Source organism: Sorex fumeus, unplaced genomic scaffold, assembly GCF_029834395.1.
Source record: "Sorex fumeus unplaced genomic scaffold, SorFum_2.1 ptg000063l, whole genome shotgun sequence".
Lineage (NCBI taxonomy): Eukaryota > Metazoa > Chordata > Mammalia > Eulipotyphla > Soricidae > Sorex > Sorex fumeus.
Genome location: NW_026606120.1, coordinates 59,571,357 through 59,598,622, shown reverse-complemented (window position 1 = coordinate 59,598,622; position 27,266 = coordinate 59,571,357). Strand labels below are relative to the sequence as shown.

The window sequence follows — 27,266 nt, the reverse complement described above, 5'->3', positions numbered from 1 at the left end:
AGTTTTGAAAGACATTTTCTGTGAATATAGATTTTTCAGATTGTATCTCACAGTGATTTAATTAAAAAAATAGTGTGGAGTTCATGCCTAATTCAAACAGCTTAATCAATGACTGAATAAATAACAGTACTCCTACATTAAAAATAAAAAAAGTGTTCCTCAGTTAGTCTCTAAGTCTTCAATAAAATAACGTTAAGTAACTAGCAAAGAGAATGAAAATCACTCTTTTTTTCATATCTTCACTTCCAAGTTGATGGCCACGTTCAGCCCATCCACTGCAGCAACTGGGTGTGCCAGGTTTGCCCAAGGATAAGGCTATTAAGAAGTTTGTCATTAGGCTGGAATAGAGAAGGGACCACTAAGTAAATGATAGTTGGAGAGCTTACTCGGAATGGTAGATGCGTGCTGAAGGTATACTATGGATCAAACATGATGGCCACTTAGTACCTGTATTGCAAACCATAACACCGAGAAGGGGGTGACAGCCAGACCGAAGAGTAGGTGGGGAGCCGGGGAGGGACAGCATGGCACTTCTATCACCATGTGGCATGGAGATTAAGTCCTGGAACCTGCATACCTGGGCTTTGCTTGTGGCAGCTCTTGGTTGCTGGGATTCCATCTGGAGTAGGCAGTACCCATCTGCAGTACCCAGTGAAATTGGCTCGGTATGGGGCCCGGAGAGATCTCTGGCTCTGTGGTGTCTTCCAGGACTTCCTGCCATGTCTCTGGCTTTTGATTTCTTTGAGATTTATTTATGGGTCTCTGAAGCAAGGCCAGTAATAGAGTTTACAGGGTGGAGGTAGAGTTGGTTTGTGGGGGTGACTGCCAGTGCTTCCATGTTTATTGGGAAGTGGGGGTAGGTAGCCTACCTCAACTCTGTGAAAGCCTGGAGATTTCAGTCACAAAATCCGCATACCCAAATTTTCAGCAGATCATATCTTGGTGAAGTCTGTCCTGAGACGGTGGAGTCAGGCCGGGATTATGGCAGCAATTGTGGATTGTGGAAGCAAGCAGCTGCTTGGGCAGGCACAGGCCAACCTGCCCCCCTCCAATTTACTGCAGTCTTTTCAGCCATGTGCGGGTTTGAGGTTTACTGTGGCTTTTGGTTCCTTCCTTTCTTTCTTTCTTTGCTTTTTGGGTCATAACTGGTGATGCACAGGGGTTACTTCTGGCTCATGCACTCAGGAATTACTCCTGGTGGTGCTGGGGGGCCATATAGGATACTGGGAATCAAATTGGGTCAACCACGTGCAAGGCAAAAGCACCACCCGCTATGCTATCACTCCAGCTCTGCTTTTGGTCTCTTTCTAGATTTATCTATGCATCTCTGAGATAAAGCCAATAAATGAGCTTATATAGCTGAGCCAGAGATGGTTTGTGGGCATGGCTCCCATATACCTAACTTTTTGCCGTTTAATTTCTTGGCAAACTTGGTCCCAAGTTGTTTTGGGGTGTTTTGGGGGCAATTTTGGGGTGTCAGTAACCCTGAAGACACCATCAGGCTGCTGATGCTCTCACCCTGCAGGTACAGGCTGACCTCTTGGCAGCATAATACCCCCTTGAGGAATATTCTTGTTTTTTATTATTATCAGAGAGCTTTTATTATTTATCAAATAATTGCCAATTTAAAAAAAAAGGAGACAGGGTAGAGCGATAGTACAGTGGTTAGGCCTTGCACATGGCCAACCTGGGTACCATTTCCACCATCCCATATGTTCCCCCAAGCTTGTCAGGAGTAAGTGCAGCGCCAAGAGTTGACTCTGAGCACCACTGGGTATAGCCCTGCAACCCTCCACCCCTGCCAAATTGCTATTTTTAAGGTTCCATTGTTTTCCTGAATGTAGCACTGTGGCACTGTCCTGTACCACTGTCCTCCCGTTGTTCATAGATTTGCTCAAGCGGGCCCAGTAACATCTCCATTGTGAGACTTGTTGTTACTGTGTTTGATGTATCAAATACATCACGGGTAGCTTGCCAGGCTTTGCTGTGCGGGCGAGATACTCTTGGTAGCTTGCCAGGCTCTCCGAGAGGGGCGGAGGAATCGAACCTGGGTCGCCTGGGTCAGCCGTGTGCAAGGCAAACAACCTATCTGCTGTGCTATCACTCCAGCCCATTTTTATGAATATTTCACTACTATGAATATAGTAGTGAAATGTATTTTACTTTATTAACATCTAAAATATGTGTGGGTTTCCCTCAGATTGACTTCGCATTTTTTTTCTTTTTTCTTTTTTTCTTTTTGATCATTCTGTTAGATTGCTGGTTTTCTTGTACGTTGGTCATTCTTTTGAGTATGTATGTTGTGCCAGGGATCAAACCCAGATCCCATGCATATAAGGTTTTTTTGCCATTGTGCCACATTCCTAACTCTAATGTTGGTCATTCTTGATTGTCTGGTCATATTTTAGGCATAATTCATAATATAATTTAGGCATAATTCATAATTCAGTTCATAATTAAGGTATGGTGAGGGTGTCTTTTTATTCTGTTTGTGCTTTAGTTGTGCAGAGAACTAGCTGTGAAAATATGCATCCTTTATTATAAGAATGGAGCCAAGGAGGTTGTACAGGGGCAAGGCACCACCTTGCATGTGGCCCACTTGGTTCAGTCCCCAGCACCACATGGGCCCCTGAGCATCACTGGGATGGCATCCAAGGCCTAAGTAGCACTACATCCTTGGACCTATGAATTGAAACACTACCCAGTTGCCTGAGAATTGCCAGGAAGATTCTCCACACCAAACCCTACCCCTCATCTTCTGAGTACTGCTTGTAAAAAGAAAAATAAAATAAAAATAAAAGTATGAGTATCACTTTCTCAGGGGAACCAAAATTTAAGCTTGAAACACCTTAGAAGCTTTAGATTTTTGAATATTTAATTTTAGTGTTTTGTTTTTTTTTTTGCCCATCACCAATATTGCTCCTGGCAATGTTCGTCATGTAGTATCAGGAATCTAACTGGGACTCTTACATGCATTCCACCAGTGGAATTAGCTCTGGTTCGCAACTCATTTGTTTAGAGGGGCATCTGCTGTCTGCTCACTGCTTGCTTTCTGTATTGGGAATAAAGGAAAACAGATAGTAATGTTGATTAGGTCAGTTATCTTACCTTCACCCTCCCCCCCCAATCTATAATTATCTTCTGATTTCATCTCTGCTGATTCTCTCATTTTCCATTGGATCTGCTTAGTGAGGTAGGTTTCCACTGGTCAGGTAAAAATTGAGTTGCTCTCAGTTTTCCTGTTGAGCATAATGATATGCTCTATTTCCTTCCAACCTATTTAATCACTTCCAAATTTCTTTTTTTTTTTTTTGCTTTTTGGGTCACACCCAGCGATGCTCAGGGGTTATTCCTGGCTCTGCACTCAGGAATTACTCCTGGCGGTGCTTGGAGGACCATATGGGATGCCGGAGATCAAACCCAGGTCGGCTGCGTGCAAGGCAAACGCCCTACCCGCTATGTTATCTCTCCGGCCCCAATCACTCCAAATTTCTAAAAATTTGTTGAACTCTTATTTATTGGTGAATTCTTTTTTCATGCTCTTTGTTACTGTGACTTTATTCTGTTTTTGAACTACTTTTCCAGGGGTTGGCAACTTAAATAATCAACAGATAGCTGACAGGTAGAATTATGGATGGAGTCTGGGTTTAAGGGCATCAGATACATTCTAGAGTAATATGCACCATATAAATGTGACAATTTGTTGAATATTGATTGATATTCAATATTTTGCCATATAGAAATGCAAATTCAGTATCTTTCAACTTTTCCAAAAGAAGTCAGAACTTGAATCATTTCAGTTTGGGGATGGGGAATTTGGGTAACACCTGGTGATGCTCAATCAGGGCTTACTCCTGTCTATGTGCTCAGGATTTGAGGGATCATATGGAATGCCAGGGTTTGAATCTAGGTTGGCCATATGTGAGGCAAGCTCCTTTATTATTACTCTGGCCCCTCATCTCAAAATTTTAAGTTGTTCAACTTTATAAAGTTGTGTAGCCATTCAAAACATGATTAGCAATCAGATATGATTTGTGGTGGGCTTCCAGTTTGAATTTTACAAACTAAAATTGATTGAAGTGTTGGGTTAGGTGGTATGGAAAACAAGTAGCACTATAGCACTGTAGTCTTCCCATTGTTCATTGATTTGCTCAAGCGGGCACCAGTAACGTCTCCATTGTGAGACTTGTTACTGTTTTTGGCATATCAAATCTGCCATGGGAAGCTTGCCAAGAGATGGGGGGAGGTCGCCCATTCCTGACTCCATGTGAGACTGGATATTTCAGGCACAAGTCCTGCACTCCTGGGTTTTTCAGCAGATTGACTCATGGATGAGGCTCATCCAAGCCTGTGGAGATTGTCTCTGGCCCCTTTTTTTGTGGGAGTGGGTTGGGTATGGTGGGGAAAGATGATCATCTTATTACTTATAAGGTGGGTGATACGTGGAGACTAAAATATCTGAATATTTTATTCCCTCACAACTTTTCACCCTTATTTAAAATTCTGTCACTCCATTTACAAATTTTAGCTGGCTTCCTTCTCTAAGGAAGACCTTTCTTCCATCCACATCACCCTATGCTTTCTTTTGATTCTTTTTTTGTCTTCTGTTGTTGTTATAAACATCCCAGTTATTTCCATCACTTTGATTAATGTGATTCATCACTATAGTTTCAGGTTCATTAGTATATTCACATCTGTGTAAAAAGCTATTTATTCTATGGTAAATTTTTCTTTTTACAAGTTGCTTGTTCTTCCACTATGTTATTCTTAAACCAAGAATTCTTTAAAATAAAATGTTTGTACTATAATTTAGATAAAATTATACCATTTTGTGTCTTTATAATCCTACCGAAAAATAAACTTTGTAGAAACTGGGGCAACTGTGTTAAGGAATTCCCATTTATACTAGGCAAGAAAGTAAACAGTAAGTGGAGAGTAGGGTAACAAACACTTATGGTATCAAAAAACAACCGTGAAAAGGATCTGTCTTAATGTGCTAGCCCATTGCAGTTTAACATATTGCTTACAACCTTCACAATAGAATTTGAGTGACTTCAGTTACACATTCCAGGAGACTGGCAGTCTGTTACAATCAGAGTCTGAACTTTAGAGCAGGCTAATTTACAGCGATGGGATGAAGAAAGTTGTGGATTTGTATTACAGACTCTCACCTGACACTGTATCTGATCCCTTACCTGCTGATTGACATCTTGAATGAGCTCTTTGAAGCAAGTTCCAGCTTAATTAAAACGTTTGCTTGGTTAGCAGTGATCTGTGAAAGCCTGTGATAAATATTGAATCAGGTTCACCTGCTGGTTGCTGTGAGTGGATAAACAGCTGCTTTGTGCAGTTTAATCATGAAACGGTGGTAGTAGACAACTACCACTGTTAGAAATTTTTAAAAAGAATGAAAAGGTATAGTTATGTCACTTTTGCTATCTTACTAGAGTGTGTGCTTATGTGAGATTTTGTACAGCAGGCATTCAGTACCTGTTTAGATGGCTTTGACAACAACAAGAAGTTGATAAAGATGAACAATGAGGCTTCCCTATTTTTTAATGTTTCAAAGATGGTGGTATTATTATATGCTCATTGACTTTATTTTTTTACACTACTGACTTTTTATGTGCTATGTAATTTTTAAAGAGTAGTATTTTGCTATTTTGCCAAGCTGAAATTGATCCTATTAAAACTTTTAAGTTTTAAAGAAATTCAACTTCGCCACAAATTTTTCATGTATTTTGTAGGAATTTGAAGGATTCCATTACTTTTTTCATCTGTAGAATGGAGTTAGAAATACACATTAGTGAACTGTTTTAAAACTATGTTATTTGGTAACTAATAAAAGCTTATAAGCACTGGAATAATCTTCATAAAATTATCATCTTTGCATGATTGACTTGGTTCTTCCCTTACAGAATAAATGTGTTTGACTAAGTTAGTTATAAAGAAAATGGCTGTTTTGATTTTGTTTTCATTATAAAATTAAAAATAAATTCTGGAATAAAGTCCTCACCCAAATATGTCACAATTTTCTTTGAGCACTTGATGAAAGTTCCTAAAAAGTCACTTTTTAGATATGCTGGTAGTTTCTGGGTGATCTCAAACGATCTATAATAATATAGGGCTCTAAATGATAAACCTACTTCATTCCAAGTTAGGTTAAAAATTGATAAGGAGGAATATTGAATGTAATCAAAGTAGAAAGAGAGTAATGTGGAAATCATCTGCCCCACAGGTAGGGGGAGGGTGTGGGATGGGAGTATACTGGGGTTTTGGGTGGTGGAGAATGGGCACTGGTGAAGGTACGGGTGTTTCATTGTAGGACTGAGACTTGAACCCGAAAGTTTTGTAATTGCTCTCACGGTGATTCAATAAATAAAATTATAAAAAATGAAAAAAAAAACTAAGGTGGAGTTGATGCCCAATTCAATCAGCTAATCAGTGGCTGAATAAATAGCAGTACTCCTACATAAAAAAAAAATTGATAAGGAGGGGTTAAAATGAAATCTATTTGCTATTATTAAGCAGCTGAGGTGGATCCAAAACAGAGATTTTTTTGAGCTTTTTTTGATAATAATTTTAATGTTTTTCAGATATATATTTTTTTCCTTTTTTGGGTAACACCTGGCAATGCTCAGGGGTTACTCCTGGCTCTGCACTTGGAAATTACTTCAGGCGGTGCTTGGGGGACAATATGAGATTCTAGAAATCGAACCTAGGTCGGCCACGTGCAAGGCAAACACCCTACCCGCTGTGCTATCACTCCAGCCCTCATGTATATTCTTAAATACAATCCTTAACCCCAGGGATTTTCTACCATAATGGAAATTTCTACTTCTTATCTTAAAGTTTTTATAGTATTATTCATATTAATTTATTTGGGACCTTATTGAAAGAATAAATTTTATTCAGGTCATATCTACCCTGTTCAGTTTAAAAAAAATATTTATATGTGTTGACAAACATCATTTAAAGCCCTATATTTTTATGTGCTGCTTCATATTTTTTCATTATAATTGAAAAAGGTCCACAATTGATTGTTTTTCTGTTTACAACCTTGCTTTTCTCACTATTAAAATAGTGCTGCTAAGACTGTTCTTGTTATATCTTGCTTTTTTTATGTTATCGTGGTATCTATCAATGGTTGTACATTTGTGGTGTTTGAAGGCATCATTCTTTGATTGCTGGTCTGTGGACCACTGTAGTTTTTCAGATGGAGGAAAATTAAAAACCATTGAATTATCACCTTTATTATAACTACCAGTCCATGGATGTATGCGTAATAGGTACCCGTTCTATTAAAGAATGCTCTAAGGAATCTCAGCAATACCTAAGGTCACACTCATGATGTGGTATGGTGCTAGGGATTAAAAACAGAGCCCCTTTTGTAAATGTCTTTATGTGCAGGGGTTCTTCTAACATATATACTAGTTTAAAGCAGTATTTCTCAACCTGTTTTCTGACAGTAGTGACCCCCTTACAACCGTGTTTCCTTCCTGTGCCCTATACCATCATCCTATCTCTTGGATCCCTAGTCTCATGCTATGGCTCTTCATTTATGTGATTTTTCACCCCTAGTTTCCTTGGACTACCTAGGGGCTCATAGGAGGCCATTTGTTCCCCAGTTGAGAAATGTGGGTTAAAGAGTCCATATATCTTTGATTTTTTCGATCAACACTTTGCTCTCCAAAGTTGGTTGATGTGCAACTTTAAGCTTAGATTAGCAATGGAGGAGAATCACCTCCTATCATCTTTAATACCAGCTCTGATGTTTGTGAAATGAAATGTAGTTGTGACTTTAATTTGTATTAAAATGCCTGTGCTATTGATCTCAATAATTTTTTTTAACCATTTGTGCTTTTGGTATATTTTTAAGAAATTCTTCCCTACATTGGGATCATAAAATATCCTGTATAGGGACAGAGATCATATGGGTCACACAAAAAACAAACAAAAAAAACACCTTTACTCTGAGCCTTTGTGGGAAAAGTTTATTAATGATTGCTCTAATAATCTTTTAATTTAGAGTGGTTGTTGTTGTTGTCTTTGTTCGTTTTGGTTTGGTTTGGTGCTATACCTGACGATGCTCAGGGGTTATTCCTGGCTTTGCACTCAGAAATTACTGCTGGAGGTTTTCAGGAGACTAAACGGGTTGGCAGGAATTAAACCCAGATCAGCTGTGTGCAAGTCAAGTTCTCTTCCCTCTCTACTATTGGTCTGTCCCCAAGTTGTTGTTGCTGTTTTGTTTTCTCCATGGAACATAGTGTGAAAGTATTTTATTTTAATGTCTACTAGTCCTGAATTTCTTTCTTTCTTTCTTTCTTTCTTTCTTTCTTTCTTTCTTTCTTTCTTTCTTTCTTTCTTTCTTTCTCTTTCTCTCTTCCTTGCTTTCTTCCTTTCTTTCTTCCTTCCTTTTTCTTTCTTTTCTTTATCTTTCTTTCCTTCTTTCTCTTTCTTTCTTTCTTTCTTTCTTTCTTTCTTTCTTTCTTTCTTTCTTTCTTTCTTTCTTTCTTTCTTTCTTTCTCTTTCTTTGAGCCACACCTGATTTCAGTGCATACACATTCCACCATAGCTTCCTTTAAAAGTTCTTTTTGTAATTTGTTTTTTTTTGTAAAGTGTTTGTTTTTTAAAAGTTTTTTTAAAAGTTTTGTTTATTTATTATTAAAACTGCCCCTCCCCATTCTACCCCTTTCCCATCCCTTCCCTTTAAAAAAATTAATTTCATAAAGTAGTTCACAAAATTTGATTACATTTAATATTTGAACACTGATCCCACTACCATTACACCTTCCCACCACCATATTTCAGATATTTCCATCCCGAACCCCAAACCCTGCCCCAAAGCAGAACCAAAATAATTTATTTTGTATTGTTTGTTATGAAAAACCTATAGCTTCCTTTTAGAACTCCCTAGATTTGAAGTTAGGAAAACAACTTCTCTGGTGACAAAATAGCTCCATTTTCTTATTATTTTTCATTTCTAAACTTTAATCACCGTGTTCACTTTTATGTTTCAAGTACTACTGTGATGAAAAGTTTGACAAAGTTGAAAAACTTTAGAGGTTGGTGTAGGGTCAATCTACTTAAATTATCAGTTTGTAAAAGGAAGGGTGGCAAGGACTCAACGCTTGACCTTTCTTTTGAGAACGAACAATAGTCTCACCCTTTAAAAAATGTCTATGTATATGAAGGCAAGAGAGAATAGCAAGAAGTTGTTACAAACGTTTTCTAAAAAAATCTTTGTTGAACTCAAAAGGAGAGAGAGATTGCCCTGCCACAGAGGCAGGGTGAGATGGGAGGGATGGGGGTGGGAGGGATATTATCCATGGTGGTGGAAAATGGGCACTGGTGGAGGGATGGGTATTTGATCATTGTATAATCGAAACCCAAGCACAAAAAATCGTAAATCTACAACTGTACCTCATGGTGTTTCACTAAAAATTAAAAAAAAAAATTAATTAAAATAAAAAAAGAAAAAAATCTTTGTTGATAAGTTTTGCTTATTATGGATTTGGTTATTATGAATTTGCTTATTGTAGCCTTGAAGTGTGTTTTTAAGCAGTTGACTTCAGTGCACTCCTGTATAAGGAAAAAAAAACAATTGTCAAGTCCACATGGATATCTTAGGTTTCTTTTTAGATAACAGAAAATTTTTACTATACTTGGGTGTAGTGTACTTGCCTTTTACAGATACGAAAGTACATACTCTATACAGACATTTCATAGACCATGAAAGAAGAAGCTTATCTCTTTATTCTGCCACTCAGTATGGCCACTTCTAGGTCTTCGGATGTTGGAGGAAGCCCATGGGCTTTATTTTCTTTGAATTCAGATATATGTTAAGTAATTTAAATATTATATTCCAATTTCTTTATACAATCTCAGTCATGTAAGGAACAAATTAACAATGAAAACACTCTTCTGAAAGATAAACTTGATCATTAATTAGCAGAAGAAATGCCTAATTATTTAATTTTGTTCATCTGTTATTTCAAAAGGTTATGTCAAAAGATCTCATAAAGACACTAAAAATTGCTAACGCATTAGATTGGAGAGTACTACTTCTTTTCATTGTTATTTTTAGGGTTCTTTCTCTCCCTATCATATAAATTTGAAATTCTTTAACTTGGGTGCAAATAATTCTGTCCTCCGCCCCTCTCGGAGAGCCCGGCAAGCTACTGAGAGTATTCGATATGCCAGACACAGTAACAACAAAGTCTCCAATGGAGACGTTACTGGGCCCGCTCGAGCAAATCGATGATCAACGGGAGGGCCTTTACTTTACTTTACTTATCAAATGAATATCTTTTCTGAAGTTTATTCTATCACCATATTCATTGTTTTTTATTTTCCAAATGAGATTATATCCAATCCTTTTCAATGGAAACTTCAGCAGACCACATCTGAATAAATTCTCTTTTATATTGTGAAGGAAAAAGAATCAACTTACTTTCTATTCTGCTTTCATTATCTACTGAAAAATAATCTTTTTTTAAATTTTATTAAATTAGTCAATACATTTTTATTTAAGACATCCTGTTGTGATGCCTTTCTTCTACAATTCCACTAGAATTGAAAATCAGGGATTCGGGCTGGGGCGATAGCACAGTGGGTAGGGCGTTTGCCTTACACGCGGGCGACCTGGGTTCGATTCCCAGCATCCCATATGATCCCCTGAGCACCGCCGGGGGTAATTCCTGAGTGCAGAGCCAGAAATAACCCCTAAGCATCGCCGGGCATGACCCAAAAAACAAACAAATAAATAAATAAATAAAATAAAAATTAGGGATTAAGTGAAAAGCTTAAGTGAAATTGATTTTGAAAAGTGTTATGTTAGAAAGCAGTTTTAGGAGTTGGGGAGATAGTATATAGCAGGTAAAGCTCTTGCCTTTGCATGCAGCCTAGCAGTGTTTGATCCCCAGCATTCTATATAGTCCCCTGGGCCCCGCCAGAAGAGATCCCTAAGTGCAGAGCTAGGAGTTAGTCTTGAGTACAGCCAGGGGTGCCCCAAAAAGCAAAACAAGTTTTATAAACCTTGAGAAAAACTACTTTATTGAATTACACTATGCATGGCCATTTATTTATCTCCATATCATTATATTGGAGCCTGGCATTTCAATATTCAGAATCAATTGAAAAGAAATAGTTTTATTTCACTTATTGTATATATGAAAAGTTTGAAGTTTTGAAGAGTAGTTTTGCTACATTTAACTCTTTTATTATTGTTTGCTAATTAATGTGAACTTTGCAAAGGTCCAAAAGGGAATTTGGTCAGAAATATCATGATATAATTTGCATTCCATTTTCTGTGACCATAAATTGTTAGATATTGCAACATATGTAACATAAACCACATGTCAGCTGTTTCCTGCCTCACTATTGACAAGAGCCCCATTCATAACTCTTCTTTTTATCCTTTCAGTGAATAAGTAATTATTCAATATAGAAGGCAGGATATTTGGAACTGGCTATTTAATGTGGCAGCACTCTGTAATGAAATCTGCTGTTACTGGCAACCTGAGAGGGGAATGTAACAATTCCAGCATGGCTGTAACTTCATCTGCTTTGACTGACTGTTTATTTGGCACATCAGTGAACCTTTTATCCCAGTGAGTGACAGCTCCAGAAGGGTCACATTTACATCCATTCTATCATGTATTGTAATATTTAATGGCGGACAAGGTTGAGCGAGACTGGGAGTAATTTGAACTTGCTTTTCCACGGAGTTGAGGCTAAAAGACAGCTTGATACCCAGTGTTGTGGTGTAACATGCTATGACTTAGCATTTGTTTATGAAGGCTAATCTTACTGATTATAATTTTTAAAAATCTTCAGTTAAATAGTGTATTTGTTCTACTAAATTAAAACTCTCTAGTACAAATGCTCTTACGCTACTGTGCTTTTAGTCTCCCTCACCCACCACTGCCATCAGTAACTACTTCTATAAACAATATCACAGTATTTTTTTTAAATGAGGCTGCATTCTGTATAGTAATTGAATTTGAAAAGGAAGTAGTTAACAGCCTATGGATTCTAATATAGCATTAGGTTTTTTTTAGAGTTTGGAAATAAAAATCAGGTAAATGTTAGACTATATTTTTGATGATTTATGTGGTATATTTAAGGAGGGATTTATCTATTTCAATTGAAATTGAATTACAAATAAGATCTTCTAGGAAAAGTATTTCACATGATAATTAAACTGATGGATTTGCATTCAATGATAGGTAATTGAATTTCAGATGTTTATATTCCACATAAGCAACTTAGCCTTCTAATTTGCATTCATCTTAAACCTTTTGATAGAGAATAATTTTCTCCTTTTTTATTAGTAGTACTTGTGATTCAATTTGATATTTATTTCTTTTGTAAGCTGATCTTAAATGTTTTAGAAACATTGTTATAGAATATTTGAATGAACTATGCTGTTAATAAAAATAGCATAATCAACTCTAAACCATAATATCTTAAGTTTACTTGAAGCCTAAACAAAAAAATTAAATTGTCTTCCATTTTGTCTTAACATTTTTATAACTTATGAAAGAGAAGAGTTAAATACATTTTAAATACTTGGAATTTGAGGATTGACGTGGTATGTTAGAAAACAAATAGGAAAGCATAAATTTATAATAAGAGTGGAAGAGTACCAATTTGGTGTGGGTTTTATTTTTCTGTTAATGAATGGTAACATCTAATAGCTTTAATTTTCTCTTGGTATGAGATTCATTATTTTAGATTCTGATTTCATGTGAAATGTGATAAAATTTTTTGATAGTCCTGACATTAGTTCTCTTTTCTTTCCTTTGTTACAGCCTTCTGGTCACTGTTCTAGCTGCTGTTGTTCTACTAAACAAGGAAACAATCAAGATTCTTCAGATACCCTTAAGAAGGATCATGGGGGGAAATTCAAGAGACCCAAAATATATTTTGGGACTCGCACACACAAGCAGATTGCTCAGATTACTAGGGAGCTCCGGAAGACAGCGTACTCAGGGGTCCCCATGACTATTCTTTCCAGCAGAGATCATTCTTGTATTCATCCTGAAGTAGTAGGTAACTTTAACAGAAATGAAAAGTGTATGGAGTTGCTGGATGGAAAAAATGTGAGTAAAATGATTTTGCTTTGTTTTGGGGGTAAAAATGTTAAAATTAAAATTGCTTTACTTTCATATTTTTAATGTTTTGTACATGCATTTCTAGTGGTATCAACAGGAATTTCGAACATTAATTTTGAACAAAAATAATTTTATGAGAAAACCTTTATTCAAGTTTAAAATCATGAATTTTATTCATAAAACTTGGGGCTATTTATTGAAATAAGATCTTAGTTATCTTATTTTATTACTTCTTTTAAGTCCTTTATCAAAAATAGTCAAAATAGATAATATCTGAGTAGAAAAGCCAGTTTAATTAGATTTAATTAGATTTTTTATTTAAAAACTAAAAAGTAACAGAAGTCTCATGCATAAATTTTTATTTATTATTGAACTAAAATGTTTTAGGTGTGCATCATTGAAAATCAAGATGTATATTCCATTTGTACTCATATCTCTCCCCTTGTGATCAACCACTTTTTGATCATAAAATTCAAAAGTTTGTGAGAAACTAAAAAATGTTTTTTATTAAGAAATATGGTTATTTTCTCTCAATTATGTTTAGTTCAGACTTCTAAAAAATAAAAATATTAATTTGAAATTTTCTAGAGAAATTAAATATGAATTTGGGATGGTGGAAATGGAGGGCAATATCTTCACTATAAACATGATTTTTTAATAATTTTTGACAGTACTCAATTGCTAATCTCTGTGCCAGAGATTTTGATAATTAATTCACTCTGAAATTGAAGTTGTAAGTTTGGAATAATAACCAGAACAATCAGTGAACCATAACATTAAATGACAGATGATATTATATTATATTTTGGAAGTTTTTCTTTCAGTAGTATTTTATCTAATAGAGTGAGTTCTACAGAAAGACTAAGTTACAGCCCCTAAAAAATATGTATATATACTTAATTAATATATCACCTTCCAACATATAATGTGAATAAATTATTTTGCTGTTCTATTCTCAGTGTTTTCTTTTGTTAGAGAGAATTTATTCAAATCTTTTTTGGGAATGTTCAAAAGATAGTTCATTAGATACTCATTCATGAGACTCTCATGTTCTTTTTAAACTGAGTGAGAACCTGTGGTATCCCTTCACTTAGCGTAAGTGTATATATAATATGTTATTGCTGTTTGTTCTTGAGCCACACCCAATGGTACTTAAGACTTATTCCTGGCTCTGTGCTCAGTGATCATTTCTGGAAGTTCTCAGGGGACCACATAGAGTATTGAGGATCAAACCCCAGTTAGCTATGTTCAAGGCAAAGCACCTTACCAACAGCCTACTTCCTCGCTGGCCTCACTCAGTATACTTTATTGATTTTGTGGTGCTAGAACCCAAACCCAGATTCTCCAAATGTAAGACTTGTGCTTTACCAATACCTGATCCAAGTCTGTATATCTTAAAAGTTTTCTTCTTCAAAAGATAAAAATATTAAAAGGTTAAATGTTATAAAATAAAATAAAAGGCTAATAAAACTTAATAAATTTGTATTCAAATAGACTTTTTTCCATAAGTGGCTGATATATTAAATTTTTCAAATGCTTAATGTTTAATTTTTTGGGGAGGGTCCCAAGCTGTACTCGAGAGGCCTGGGGATTACTTCCAGTGATACATAACCAATCTGACTGGACTGTTCAATTCTTGGGCTGGCAATTGGCCCAGGACTGCTATGGCTATACTTGGTTGTACTCAGGTCTTCAGGACTACTCCTATGGGAATTTGCAATCCTAGGGATTAACTCAGGGCCTCATGCTTGGAAGGCATATACTTCAGTCCTTGAACCCTTGAAACTTGATTTTTGGGTACTAGGATTATCATTATCTTTTTACTATTTGTCTTTGGGACAGTTATGTGATTTGTTTATATTTTTGTATTTTTTATTTATTTATTGTGGAGGGGCCCATCATGTGGTGCTCAGGGCTTATTCTTGGCTCTGCACTCAGGGATCATTCCTGTTGGGCCTTGGGGAGATTGAACCTGGATAGGCTTCAGGCTAGGCAAGTGCCTTCCCTGCTGTATTATCTCTCCGGCCCCAGTAAATGCAGTTTTTAAAGTTTAAGATTGTGTATTGAAAACAAATAGTCTTATTTTATGAAAACTTCTAGAATTCCTTCATTACTAGTACTTTTTCATATTTTCTTGAGTCTGAGTCTTATAAAAATAAAATTGACATTGAATTTTCAGGATTTTTATTATCTTTTCATTTTCTTTAAAGTAATCATGTATTTAATTTTTTAATATTAGCAATATAAATAATAGATGATTTTTGCTCATAGTTGTCTTGACCTAATTGTGCCTCACTGCTTAACTCATAGGCATACATGAACATTCTTTTTCCTGTTCACAGTCCCTCAGGGTAATTTGGTATTGTAATGAGGGCCAATTACAAAGTCACCAGAGGTGTCCGTGTTTACTATGGCTGAATTACCAAAGCTAAATGTTAAATAGATAGCTGACAGTTTGAGTGAAAAAGAGTGTGATAACACTTCGCTTGACAGACTCTCCTCAGGGTTGTATTACACTGCTAAAATGGATGAGCTTTTCTGGTTTTGCTATCAGCCTACACAGGAGTGTCATTCTGAGTGCCCTTAAAGTGTAAACTTTCTGATTTTTTGGCTTGATCCAAAAGCACACGTGTTTGGTTTTTTTTTTTTTTCAAGGTTCCTTTTACTAAAATGCTCCTATGTAGGAAAAGCATTGTACCTGTTTGTCAGAAGTTGTTGTTTTAATGAAGAAAGTATAACCTTAACTAGCTCCAGAAATAATTGCAAAAATTATTTTAGGTATACAAAACACATAGTTTTTATTAAGATGAGATTTAACAGCTTACAGTGAGAAACTTTATAGGCAACTTAGTGATAATTTTGTACAAATATAAGTTTTTAGAATGTGTGCAGATGTGATACTTGGAATAAAGAAATGTGAATATAACAATATTAAATTTATCTGTATTAAACTTGTCTGCGTCAGGCTAAGGTACTTGACACATCTTCACCTGATTCTGGACCTCAGAATCAGAATTTTAAAGTAGGGAGACTTAGATATGGTACAGTCAAGTCAGTCAGTGGGCTAGAGGAATTTCTAAAGGCTTCTGGTTCAGACACATCTTTGATATTTAATCATGAAAAAAATAAACCCTAAAGTATGTCTAGTGCCACACAACTAATTAGCAAGAAAGGAATCTGTTTAAAATCTTGACCATTTATATTTTGATTACATTAAAAACAGCAGAAAATTAGCTTTATGGCATGGGGTACTTGAGACAGCAGGAAGGGTAGAAAGAGTAGAAACAAAGTAACTGAAAATAACATGGGAAAAAGGAGCCAAGTAAAGAAGGTCAGGTCTCTTTCCTCCGTTTTTTTGTTTTTTTTGTTGTTGTTTCTTTAAATACTTTGGGAATTCCAAGAAGTAGATTCCCTTAGTGTGACTGCATACAAAGCATTAGAGAACTAGTAAGTCCTTAGGTGATGGTGCCTTATCTTTTTATTCATTCAGATTCTCCTGTACATTATGAACCTTTCACAATGACCCATTTCAAGCATTTTCTAGGTACATCTTAAAAATCTAATTTTTTAAAGGATTACATATTTTGTATGAACTTACAATTATCTTATTTCCTATTTATTGGCTATTGATATATTGTGATCATATTCACATAAATGGCAAAATAAAACATTTTGGTTGTCACTGACCAAATTGCTTGTGAACAAATAAAAGTACAATTTTATACTTACAATTATGCTTGTAATTCTATTTATTTTATACATCTTTTAATAGTATGTGACATATACTTTTTTTGAGACGATTTTATCAAATTAGATTTTTATTAAGAAATTAAATTATTGAACTTTTAGTTAAAACAAAATTTAATTTTTTTTTTTTTTTTTTTTTTTTTTTTTTTTTTTTTTTGCTTTTTGGGTCACACCCGGCGATGCTCAGGGGTTACTCCTGGCTCATGCACTCAGGAATTGCCCCTGGCGGTGCTCAGGGGACCATATGGGGTGCTGGGAATTGAACCTGTGTCGGTCATGTTGGCTGCGTGCAAGGCAAACGCCCTACCCGCTGTGCTATTGCTCCAGCCCCTAATTTTGTTTTAAAATTAAATTATAAAACTCACTTTTTTGTTAATTTATGTTTGTAAAATTTTTTACTATTAATAGTAAAATGTAGAGAACATTAACAGGTAATGTATGAAAGAAGAAATATAAGTTACTATAGAAATTTGGTAAATGTTTTTACAATATGATGTTAAACCTTGCTTGCTAGAAGAGTATAATCAAAATAAGATTCCATTTCTTATCTTTAAAATAGGGAAAGATTAAAGTTAATAAAAATGTCAAAAAGTAATGTACAAGTAACATTTTTGGATGATAATTTGTGATATAGTTTTCAAGAAACTTTAGACTTTCTACTCTCTCTAATCCCATACTGTCTTTTCTAAAATTGAGACTAATTATATGGAATAATGCTGGTAGTATTCAGAAAATAGAAATAAGTGTTGTTCATATTGATTATCCCTGAGTTACATAATTCTATTTTAAATTTTTACTTATAGGAAAACTTCTACAAGTGTGTCCTTTTTTGGCTTTATTTTTGGGTCACACCCGGCAATGCTCAGGACTGACTCCTGGCTCTGCACTCAGGAATCACTCCTGGTGGTGGTGGTGCTCGGCGGACCATATGGGATGCTGGGAATCGAACCCGGGTTGGCCGCGTGCAACGCAAACGCCCTACCCACTCCAACCCCCTAGTGTGTCTTTTTTATGTCATAAAAACATTTGTCATTGATCCACAAAATAAAAATGAGCATAAATATATGTAATGTTGGTTTATAATGATGTACACCCCCTGAAATCTACAAAATATAGTAATGCAGTGTTAATTAAATTTTAAAAAGTTTAAAAGTTAAGTTATTCAGTAACAGGCAAAAATTATTATGAATATTTATAAGGCAAAAAATATGTAGTCTTAGGTACTCAGTTTTAATAATGAGGCTGGTTCATTTTGGTATTAGCATTGTACATATTTGGGCAAAAGTAAAAAGAGTGATATAAAATTATAAAAATTATTTTTTGGTAAGATTTTTAGTATAAGGAGGGGAAGTGATCCTATTTTCATAAAATGTGTTATCATGGCTAATTTCCTTGCTGGGGAAAAATTTGCTTTTTTTCATAGAATTATTTGGCCATATTATAAATATACGTATATACAGATGTACAAAATCAATAAGAAATGAAGTGCATCAGAATATTAATAGCACATTACTTGTGTGATTAAATTATATAATTTAGATTTTTGGTGGGATATTTTTATATTTTGTTTATTCCAAATAATTTTTGATTTATTTTATTTTTTGGTTTTGGGTCACACCTGGCAATACTCAGGGGTTACTCCTGGCTCTGCACTCAGGAGTCACTCCTGGTGGATTTTGGGGAACCTCACAAGGTGCCAGGGATTGAGCGTGGGTCAGCTGTTGCAAGGCAAGTGCCCTATTCACTGCACTTTCTTTCTGGCCCCTATTCCGAATATTTTTTAATGAACTATATTTCCCGTCCTAGGGCATTTGTTCCCCTTCTCCCTTTCATCCATCCTTCCTGTTTTTTCTTTCATTCCTCTTACTTTACCTCTTTCTCACTTTCCCTGCCTTTTTTTCTTCCTTATTTAAGTTTGATTAGGTAATACTGTCCCATGCCCTAAATTTAAAAGGTACAAAATAGTCTATAGAGAAAAATCTACTATTGCTATTCCCAACTCATTTTGAAAGCTGCCAGTGTTTCTTTTACTTTTGTCTATCTTTTTAGAAGTATTTTTGCCTGTTATCACTTTTATCAGAAAAAAGTTACGACAAATATGATTTAAAAAATATTTATGGCAAATTAATTTGGGAGGTATCTCTTTTCTTTGATTTTGTTTTTTGGGCCACACCCAGTAGTGCTAGGAGACTACTTGCTTTCCTGTTAGGATGACCATGTGGCAAGTGAGTCACATATGCCTGACCCTAGTTTGGGCTGTCTGTAACTCTGTTGATCTAGTGCTCTGTCTAAATCATCAATCATTATTTGTATAAAATGGTTGTGATTGTAGGTATGGTAAAATCTGTCTCTATTGTAAAATTTGTTGACAAAATTAAAATGTTTCTAACATTTTGAAATAACCTGTTTCATTTTTTATTCCAGTATTCACATTTCAGTTTTTCTTGTTTGTTTTTAGGGCAAATCCTGTTATCTTTATCATGGTGTTCATAAAATTAGTGATCAGCACACACTGCAGACTTTCCATGGGATGTGCAAGGCATGGGATATAGAAGAACTCATCAGCTTGGGGAAAAAATTAAAAGCATGCCCATATTACACAGCACGAGAACTAATAGAAACTGCTGACATAATTTTTTGTCCCTACAACTATCTTCTTGATGCACAAATAAGGGAAACTGTGAGTAGATATATGAAAATCATTATTAACCCACCCATACTTTTTTTGATGTGTAACTGTTAACTTTAAAATCTTTGGAATGTATTGTTACATTTTATTTTATTTTGATTTATATTTAGCTTTTATGCTGTTTAAAGAACTAAAATCACATTCTGAGGTATATAAAAAACTGAATTTTCAAATTTGACATTTAAATTTTATTACATTATCTATGTTATAATAGTCATATAGATTAATAGAAGCTATTTTTCCAAAGCTTTATAAAGTACATTTTGCATATGTGGTAAAGGTAAAGGCCCTCCCGTTGATCGTCGATTTGCTCGAGCGGGCCCAGTAACGTCTCCATTGGAGACTTTGTTGTTACTGTGTTTGTGCCGGAGCGATAGCACAGCGGTAGGGCATTTGCCTTACAAGCGGCCAACATGGCTGACCCGAGTTCGATTCCTCTGCCCCTCTCGGGAGCCCGGCAAGCTACCGAGAGTATTTGATATTTGCATATGTGAAAATAAATTAATTCAGAATATTTATTTACTATAAATATAGGTTGCATAGAATATAATTTTTATATAAAGTATTTAAAATGACAAAAAGTAAATGTTATTAAAGTTAAATGAAATTAAAAGTAATAAGTACATGGGGCAGGAGTGATAGTACAGCGGATAGGGCTTTTGTCTTGTATGCAGCCAAATAAAGTTCGATCCCCAGCACCCCATATGGTCCCCCAAACACCACCAGAAGTGATCCCTGAGTGCAGAGCCAGGAGTAACCCTGCATCTTTACCTTTACATGACATATCCAAAGTTCACAGGACTAACAGCCCAGTAGAAACACAGAAAGTTAGATGGGAAAGGTGTGTAGAAGCTCACTAAGCTCAATGAGTGAAAACAGTAGCCAGAAGGCTCAACTCTGTAGCACCTAACAGCTCAGCAAATCCTTGGACAATGACTTCAGTAACACCATTATGAGATATATGTTGTAACAAGGAATACATAGTAAATTATTTTCTGCTAAGGAGGCAGGCTGGGGGTGTGTGGGTAATTTGGGACATTGGTGGAGGGAAGGTTAGACTGATTCTGGGATTGGTGTTTGTAAATTGAATAGCTAAGTGTATTATGAGCAACTTTGTAAATCATGCTGTTTAAATAAAATGTCAAACAAAAAATTGAAAAAATAAAATTTAAAAAATTCTTAGTTATAGCCAAATATTCTTTGAGGGAGGGAAAAATTGCTTCCATTTGAGATATAGCTGGCACCCTCTCCATTTATAAATAGTCAGAAAAGATTGCTTAAAAAACATTTAAAGAATCTGATTGATCTTACATTGGAGAATTATGCATAGGTGCAAATTAGACTTTGAGAGTTTGAAAAGTCAGTTTTGTATATACAGCATTTGTGTTTATTTCTGTATTCTTAGAGGCATTCAGTTATTATTGGATCACTTGTATCACTTGTCTTCCCGTTGCTCATCAGTTTGCTTGAGGGGGTGCCAGTAACGCCTCTATTCGTCCCTGTTGCATGCTAGTGTAACTCAGTGGCATCTGCTCACTCCAGGAACACGAATTGAGGCCCCTTGATTTGTTACTATTTTTGGCATATCAAATATGCCATGGGTAGCTTGCCAGGCTCTGCTGTATGGGCGAGATACTCTTGATAGCTTGCCGGACTCTCTGAGAGGGACAGAGGAATCGAACCCGGGTCAGCTGTGTGCAAGGCAAACTCCCTACCCGCTCTGCTATCGCTCCAGACTTCCAGGTCATAATTCTTTTTTTTTATTATTATTTTAATTTTTTCATTTTTATTTAATGAAACACCATGAGGTACAGTAGTAGACTTACAAATTTTTATGCTTGGGTTTCAGTTATACAATGATAAAGTACCAGGTCATAATTCTTAATGTTACTTTTATTACATATTTCTTTTTTTTTTAATTTTTATTAGTGAAACACCATGAGGTACAGTTGTAGATTTACAAATTTTTGTGCTTGGGTTTCGATTATACAATGATCAAGTACCCATCCCTCCACCAGTGCCCATTTTCCACCACCATGGATTCCAGTATCCCTCCCACACCCATCCCCCCATCCCACCCAGCCTCTGTGGCAGGGTATTTCCTTTTGTTCTCTCTCTCCTTTTGGGTGTTGTGGTCTGCAAAAGAAGCATTGAGTGGTAGTCATGTTCAGTCCATAGTCTACTTTCTATTATATATTTCTTCAGCTTAAAAATCCTTTGTGGTTATCTTTGCTCAAGGGAAAACATCAATATTTTAAAACATTTTTTTATTGAATACCATGAGATACACAGTTACAAAGTTTTTCATTATTGAGTATCAGTTGTTGTGGGGGTGGAGCGATAGCACAGCGGGTAGGGCATTTGCCTTGCACACAGCCAACCTGGCCAACCTGAGTTCAATTCCTCCGCCCTCTCAGAGAGCCCGGCAAGCTACTGAGAGTATCTCATGTGCACTGCAAAGCTTGGCAAGCTACCCGTGACATATGCCAAAAACAGTAACAACAAGTCTCACAATTTGTTGTGAGATATTACTGGTGCCCGCTTGAGCAAATCAATGAACAGCGTAGGACAGTGCTACAGAGCTACAGAGTATCAGTTGTCCAATGTTCTAGCATCCATCCCTTCACCAGTGTACATTTCCCTCTACCAATATTCCCAGTTTTCCTCTTGCCTCCTTTCCTCCCCTTCATCCCCAGCCTGTGTCTGTGGAAGATAGTTTTCTTCTCTCTCTTCCCCGCTTCCCCCTTTTTTCTTTTTAGGCACTGTGGTTTGCAATACTGTTACTGAGAGGGTATATCACTTTACCTCTTTTCAGTACCCAGTTGTTATCCAGACAGATCATTTCCAACCATCATTATCATGTCCTAATTGCACGTCCCTTCTCTGTCCTAATTGCATTCCCCTGCTCCCTTTGGCAAGCTTACTACTATGGACCAGTCCTCCAGGCCCTCATTTTTAGAGTATTCTCTATTGTTTTAGAGTATTCTCATACTACATTTCTTTAATATACTACAAATGAGTTCAATTATTCTATGTCTGTCCCTCTCCCTCTGATTCATTTCACTGAGCATGATACTCTAAGCCATGCCCATTCATCACTGTCCTCCCATTGTTCATCGATTTGCTTGAGCGGACCCAGTAACATTGTGAGACTTGTTACTGTGTTTGGCATATCGAATAAGTCATGGGTAGCTTGCCAGGCTTTGCCGTGCGGGCGAGATACTCTCGTTAGCTTGCCGGGCTCTCCAAGAGGGGCGGAGGAATTGAACTCGCGTCGGCCACATTGGCTGTGTGAAAGGCAAACGCCCTACTTGCTGTGCTATCGCTCCAGCCCCATGCCCATTCATATATAAGCAAATTTCATGACTTTCTTTTGCTAATGGCTGCATAGTATTCCATTGTATATATTTATTTATTTATTTACTCATCTGGTCACTTTTAAAATCTCATTCTGAATAGTGCTGCAATGAACATAGTAGTGCACATGCCTTTTCTGCATTGTGATTTTGGACCACAGGGTATATTTACAGGACCTGCATTGCTAGGTCATATGGAGGCTCAGTTTCTAGTTTTTTTGAGGAATGTCCATATCATTTTACAGAAAGGCTGGCCCAGTTAACATTCTCAACAACAGTGAAGGAGAGTTCCTTCTCTCCATCTCCACGCACCACTAGTTGTTCTTTTTGGTGTGTGCCTGTCTTTGTGGTGTGAGATATCTCATTGTTTTAATTGCATCTCCCTGATGATTAGTGATGTAGAGTGTTTTGACTATTTGTTACATCTTTTGGGGGGGAAGTTTTTGTTTGTCTCTTCTCCCCATATTTTGATGGAGTTGGAATTTTTCTCTTCTAAAGTTCTACTGGTGCCTTGTATATCCTGGGTATTAACTTCTTATCATATCACTTTGTAGTACAATTTTAAGCTGGAGAAAGTGATACCTCCATCTTCTTTTTCCCAAGGATTGCTTTAACTATAGTTAAAGTGCTTGATCTATTTCTTTGAAAAATGTCATGGTTATCCTTTCAGGGACTTCATTGAATCTGTACAATGCTTTGGGTAGTATTGCCAATTTAATGATAATCCTCCCAATCCATAAGTAGGAGATACGTTTCCATTTTATTTCTTGTGTTTCCTCTTTTATTTCTTGAATTAGTGTTTTATACTTTTCTTTGTATATGGGTCTTTCACCTCTTTAGTTAAGCTACTATTGATTTTTCTAGGCACAATTATGATTGGGATTTTTTTTATGTCTTTCTTCTCTTTCATTATTTGCATATAGAAAAACCATGGACTATTACATTTAATTTTTTTTTTTGGTCACACCCGGCAATGCACAAGGTTACTCCTGGTTCTGCACTCAGAAATTACTTCTGGTGCTCAGAGGACCATATGGGATGCTGGGAATCGAACCCGGGTCGACTTCATGCAATGCAAACACCCTGCCCACTGTGCTGTTACTCCAGCCCTGATTACATATTAATTTTGTAGCCTGCCACTTTACAAATCTATTGCTTGTAGGAGTTTTTTGTGGAGTCTTTAGGATTTTCTAAATAGAGTATCATGCCATCTGCAAATACTGAAAAATTGCCGTTTTCCTCTCCTATCTGTTTGTCCTTTATATCTTTTCTTGCTTAATTGTTATGGCAAGTACTTCCAGTGCTATGTTAAATATTCGATATGCCAAAAACAGTAACAACAAGTCTCACGATGGAGATGTTACTGAGCCCGCTTCAGCAAATCGATGAACAACGGGAGGACCGTGACCGTGATCGTTAAATAGAAGTGATGAGAGTGGGCAACCTTGTATTGTGCCTGATCTTACCAGGAAGGCTTTTAGTTCTTCCCCATTGAGTATAATGTTTTCTGTGGATATATGGTAAATGGCTTTGACTATATTGAGGAAAGTTTCTTCAACTCCCATTTTGTTGAGAGTTTTAATTATAAATAGAAATGGAACTTGTCAATTGCTATCTCTGCACTTATTGATATCAGCTGGTTTTATTTTTTTCTTTTATTGATATGGTGCATTATGTTGATTGACTCGCATATGTTAAACCATCCTTGCACCCCTGGGATGAATCCTACTTGGTCATGGTGTATGATCTTTTTGATGAGTTGTCGGATTCTGTATTTTGTTGGGATCTTTACGTATGTATTCATCAGAGATTTCAGCCAGTAATTCTCTTTTTAAATTTATTTTTTTGGTGTATCTATTGCATTTGGTGTCAGGTGATATTTACTTCTTAGAAGCTGTTTGAGAATGTTTCTGTTTCTTCATTTTCCTGAAAGAGCCTGTAGAGGATTGGCAATAGATCTTCTTTAAAGGTTTGAAAGAATTCACTAGTGAATCCATCTAGGCCTGGGCTTTTGTTTTTGGGAAAACTTTTGTTTACCATTTCAACTTCCTGGATAGTGATAGGCCTGATCAGGTATTCCAAATCTTCTTAGTTAAACCTTGGGAGATTATAGCCCAATAATTTATTCATGTCTCCTAGGTTCTCCTGTTTCGTGGCATAAATGTTCTCAAGATCCTTTGAATTTCTTTGGTATCTGTTGTGATATCACCCCTTTCATTTCACTTCTCTTGTTTCTTTGAGTTCATTAAATTTCTTCAACATTTTGTTTCTGAAGTCTTTCAGAGAGGTTATATAGGTGGATATTCCCGGTTGAGACTTCAGGGCTCCTATCTTTGTTCACTTTCTGTGGTAGGGTTCAGTGCTGTTTTCCCATTGTGCCTGTGGTAGTCTGGGGATGATTCTTTCCAACATACTGTCACTCCCTCCGGCCCCCACCAGGGAGAACTCTGAGGGAACTCCATGGATGGTAGTCTCTTCTTTCCCCATTAGAGATATCTGGTGTTCCTGTGTAGTTGTGTGGACCCTCTTCTGCTAATTCAAGGAATGCATTTTGGGCCTGAACTAATTGCTACTCTGTGATTAGGGTTCTACTATTTACTTTTTCTTTTTGGGTCACACCTGGCGATGCACAGGGGTTACTACTGGCTTTGCACTCAGGAATTACTTCTGGTGGTGCTTGGGGGACCATATGGGACACTGGGAATCGAATACGGGTCGGCCATGTGCAAGGCAAACACCCTATCGGCTATACTATTGTTCCAGCCCCAGGGCTCTATTATTTCTTGCTCCAAAGGCTGCTTTTGTGGATTTTTGAGGGAATGTGGATTGGAGTAAGGGCTTATATATGATTGGCCTAGTATGATTGGGGTAGCTTGGTTGCTTTAGTGAAAGTTTAGTACAGGAGGCCAAGATGTGGACCTTATAGGATATTACCTGGTGCCTACTTGGGAAACCATGCCTTCCACTGATCTAACCTTGGAGGGAGCCAAATGTTCATGGCATTCAGGGGATCTCGCCAGGTTCTGCTGGGTTGTTCTTGGTCCCTCATGGAGCTTTTGAGTGACACTGGGTTTTATTGCATGGAAGTTTCTACCTGCTGGTTCTCATTCACTGGAGAGGGAAGTTCAGGAAGACACCTGTGCTCAACATTTGTATTTCTTAAGCTTACAATCAAGATGCTTGCTTCATTTGTTTTTCTTTATTTTTTGAAGGGGAGCCTTTTTTGGGAACCAAAACCTGTTGTACTCAGGCACACTCCTGGCAGTACTCTAGGGATTATATGTAATGCCATGAATTGCACTCAAGTGGGCTGTATACAAGGCAAGCACCTTACCCACCATACTGTCTCTCTGCTCCTCAAGATGCTTGTTAGCCTGATGTGTATTATATACTTTTTCAGCTTTCTCTGATACAAACTCTCAGCTTGAATCCTTCAAAAGCTTTATAATTGTCCCTGGGGGTACTTTGTTTTTTCTTACATCTATGACTTCATGACACTTCTGTTAAAACACCTATACTTTATGTATCCAGAGCCAGATTCTGTTAATTTTTAAAATTCCAGTATATTTACCACTATTCCTGGTTCTTTATCAGCTATCTTCATCTTACTATTTTTCTATATATTATTGATATATTATCACCGCCTCATAATAACACACTGGAATTTTTTTGTCAGAACTGTGAATTACATGTGACACAAAACCATCTTCAAAAGGATTTAGAAAAAATACTTGACATTGTAAGAACTTTATTTTAGGCAGGTTTTCCTGTGAGAATAAATGTAATCACAATCAGTTAACCACTCTTGGAAAAAATAGCATGATTTTATATTAGTGTCCCTCTGCCCCGTGCCAAGTTCTTTGAATGGGTACCTGGGATTATACATTTTATTCTTGAACTAGTCACTGAATCCACAGAGAGATAAAACTGCTTGACAAGCCTGGATTTTAAGTCTACCCATTATATAGAAGCAGTGACATCTTTTGATAACTTGTAAGTTGAGAGAGCAAAGCTCAAAAGGAAGCAGAGTAAACAGAACAGTTACATGAGGTATTAGTGTTTTAAGAATGTTTTAAATCTGTCATTGTTATTTTATTTTTAGTTTTTTACTCTGCTTTTAAATTATATTGAAGTATCCTTTATAGTGGGAAGTTTTATACCCCTTTGTATAACCAGCCATATTTTTATCTTGGCTTACTTACCAAGAATTATTTAGGTTGATAAGTTTGCAAAGTTTTAGAGTAAAAAATGGCATACTCCTTTTAGGTGATATTTGGTTGAAATTATTTCTTCATAGTTTTAAGACTTAGAATCAATTGCTTATGTTTATTGCACTGACAATGTTTGATCACTAGT

The 27,266-nt window shown here is 36.4% G+C and overlaps 2 protein-coding genes across 2 annotated transcripts in view; both read left to right on the top strand.

Annotated features, from left to right (window-relative positions):
• Window positions 1-27,266, top strand: part of BRIP1 (BRCA1 interacting helicase 1) — a 158,411-nt gene that overhangs the window by 36,845 nt on the left and 94,300 nt on the right. Inside the window, 2 exon segments of the mRNA XM_056127330.1 lie at window positions 12,816-13,106; window positions 19,324-19,545. Coding sequence (XP_055983305.1) covers window positions 12,816-13,106; window positions 19,324-19,545 — 513 coding nt within the window.
• The window catches only part of INTS2 (integrator complex subunit 2), a 186,620-nt gene that overhangs the window by 96,732 nt on the left and 62,622 nt on the right, over window positions 1-27,266 (top strand). The gene's annotated exons all lie outside the window — the stretch shown is intronic.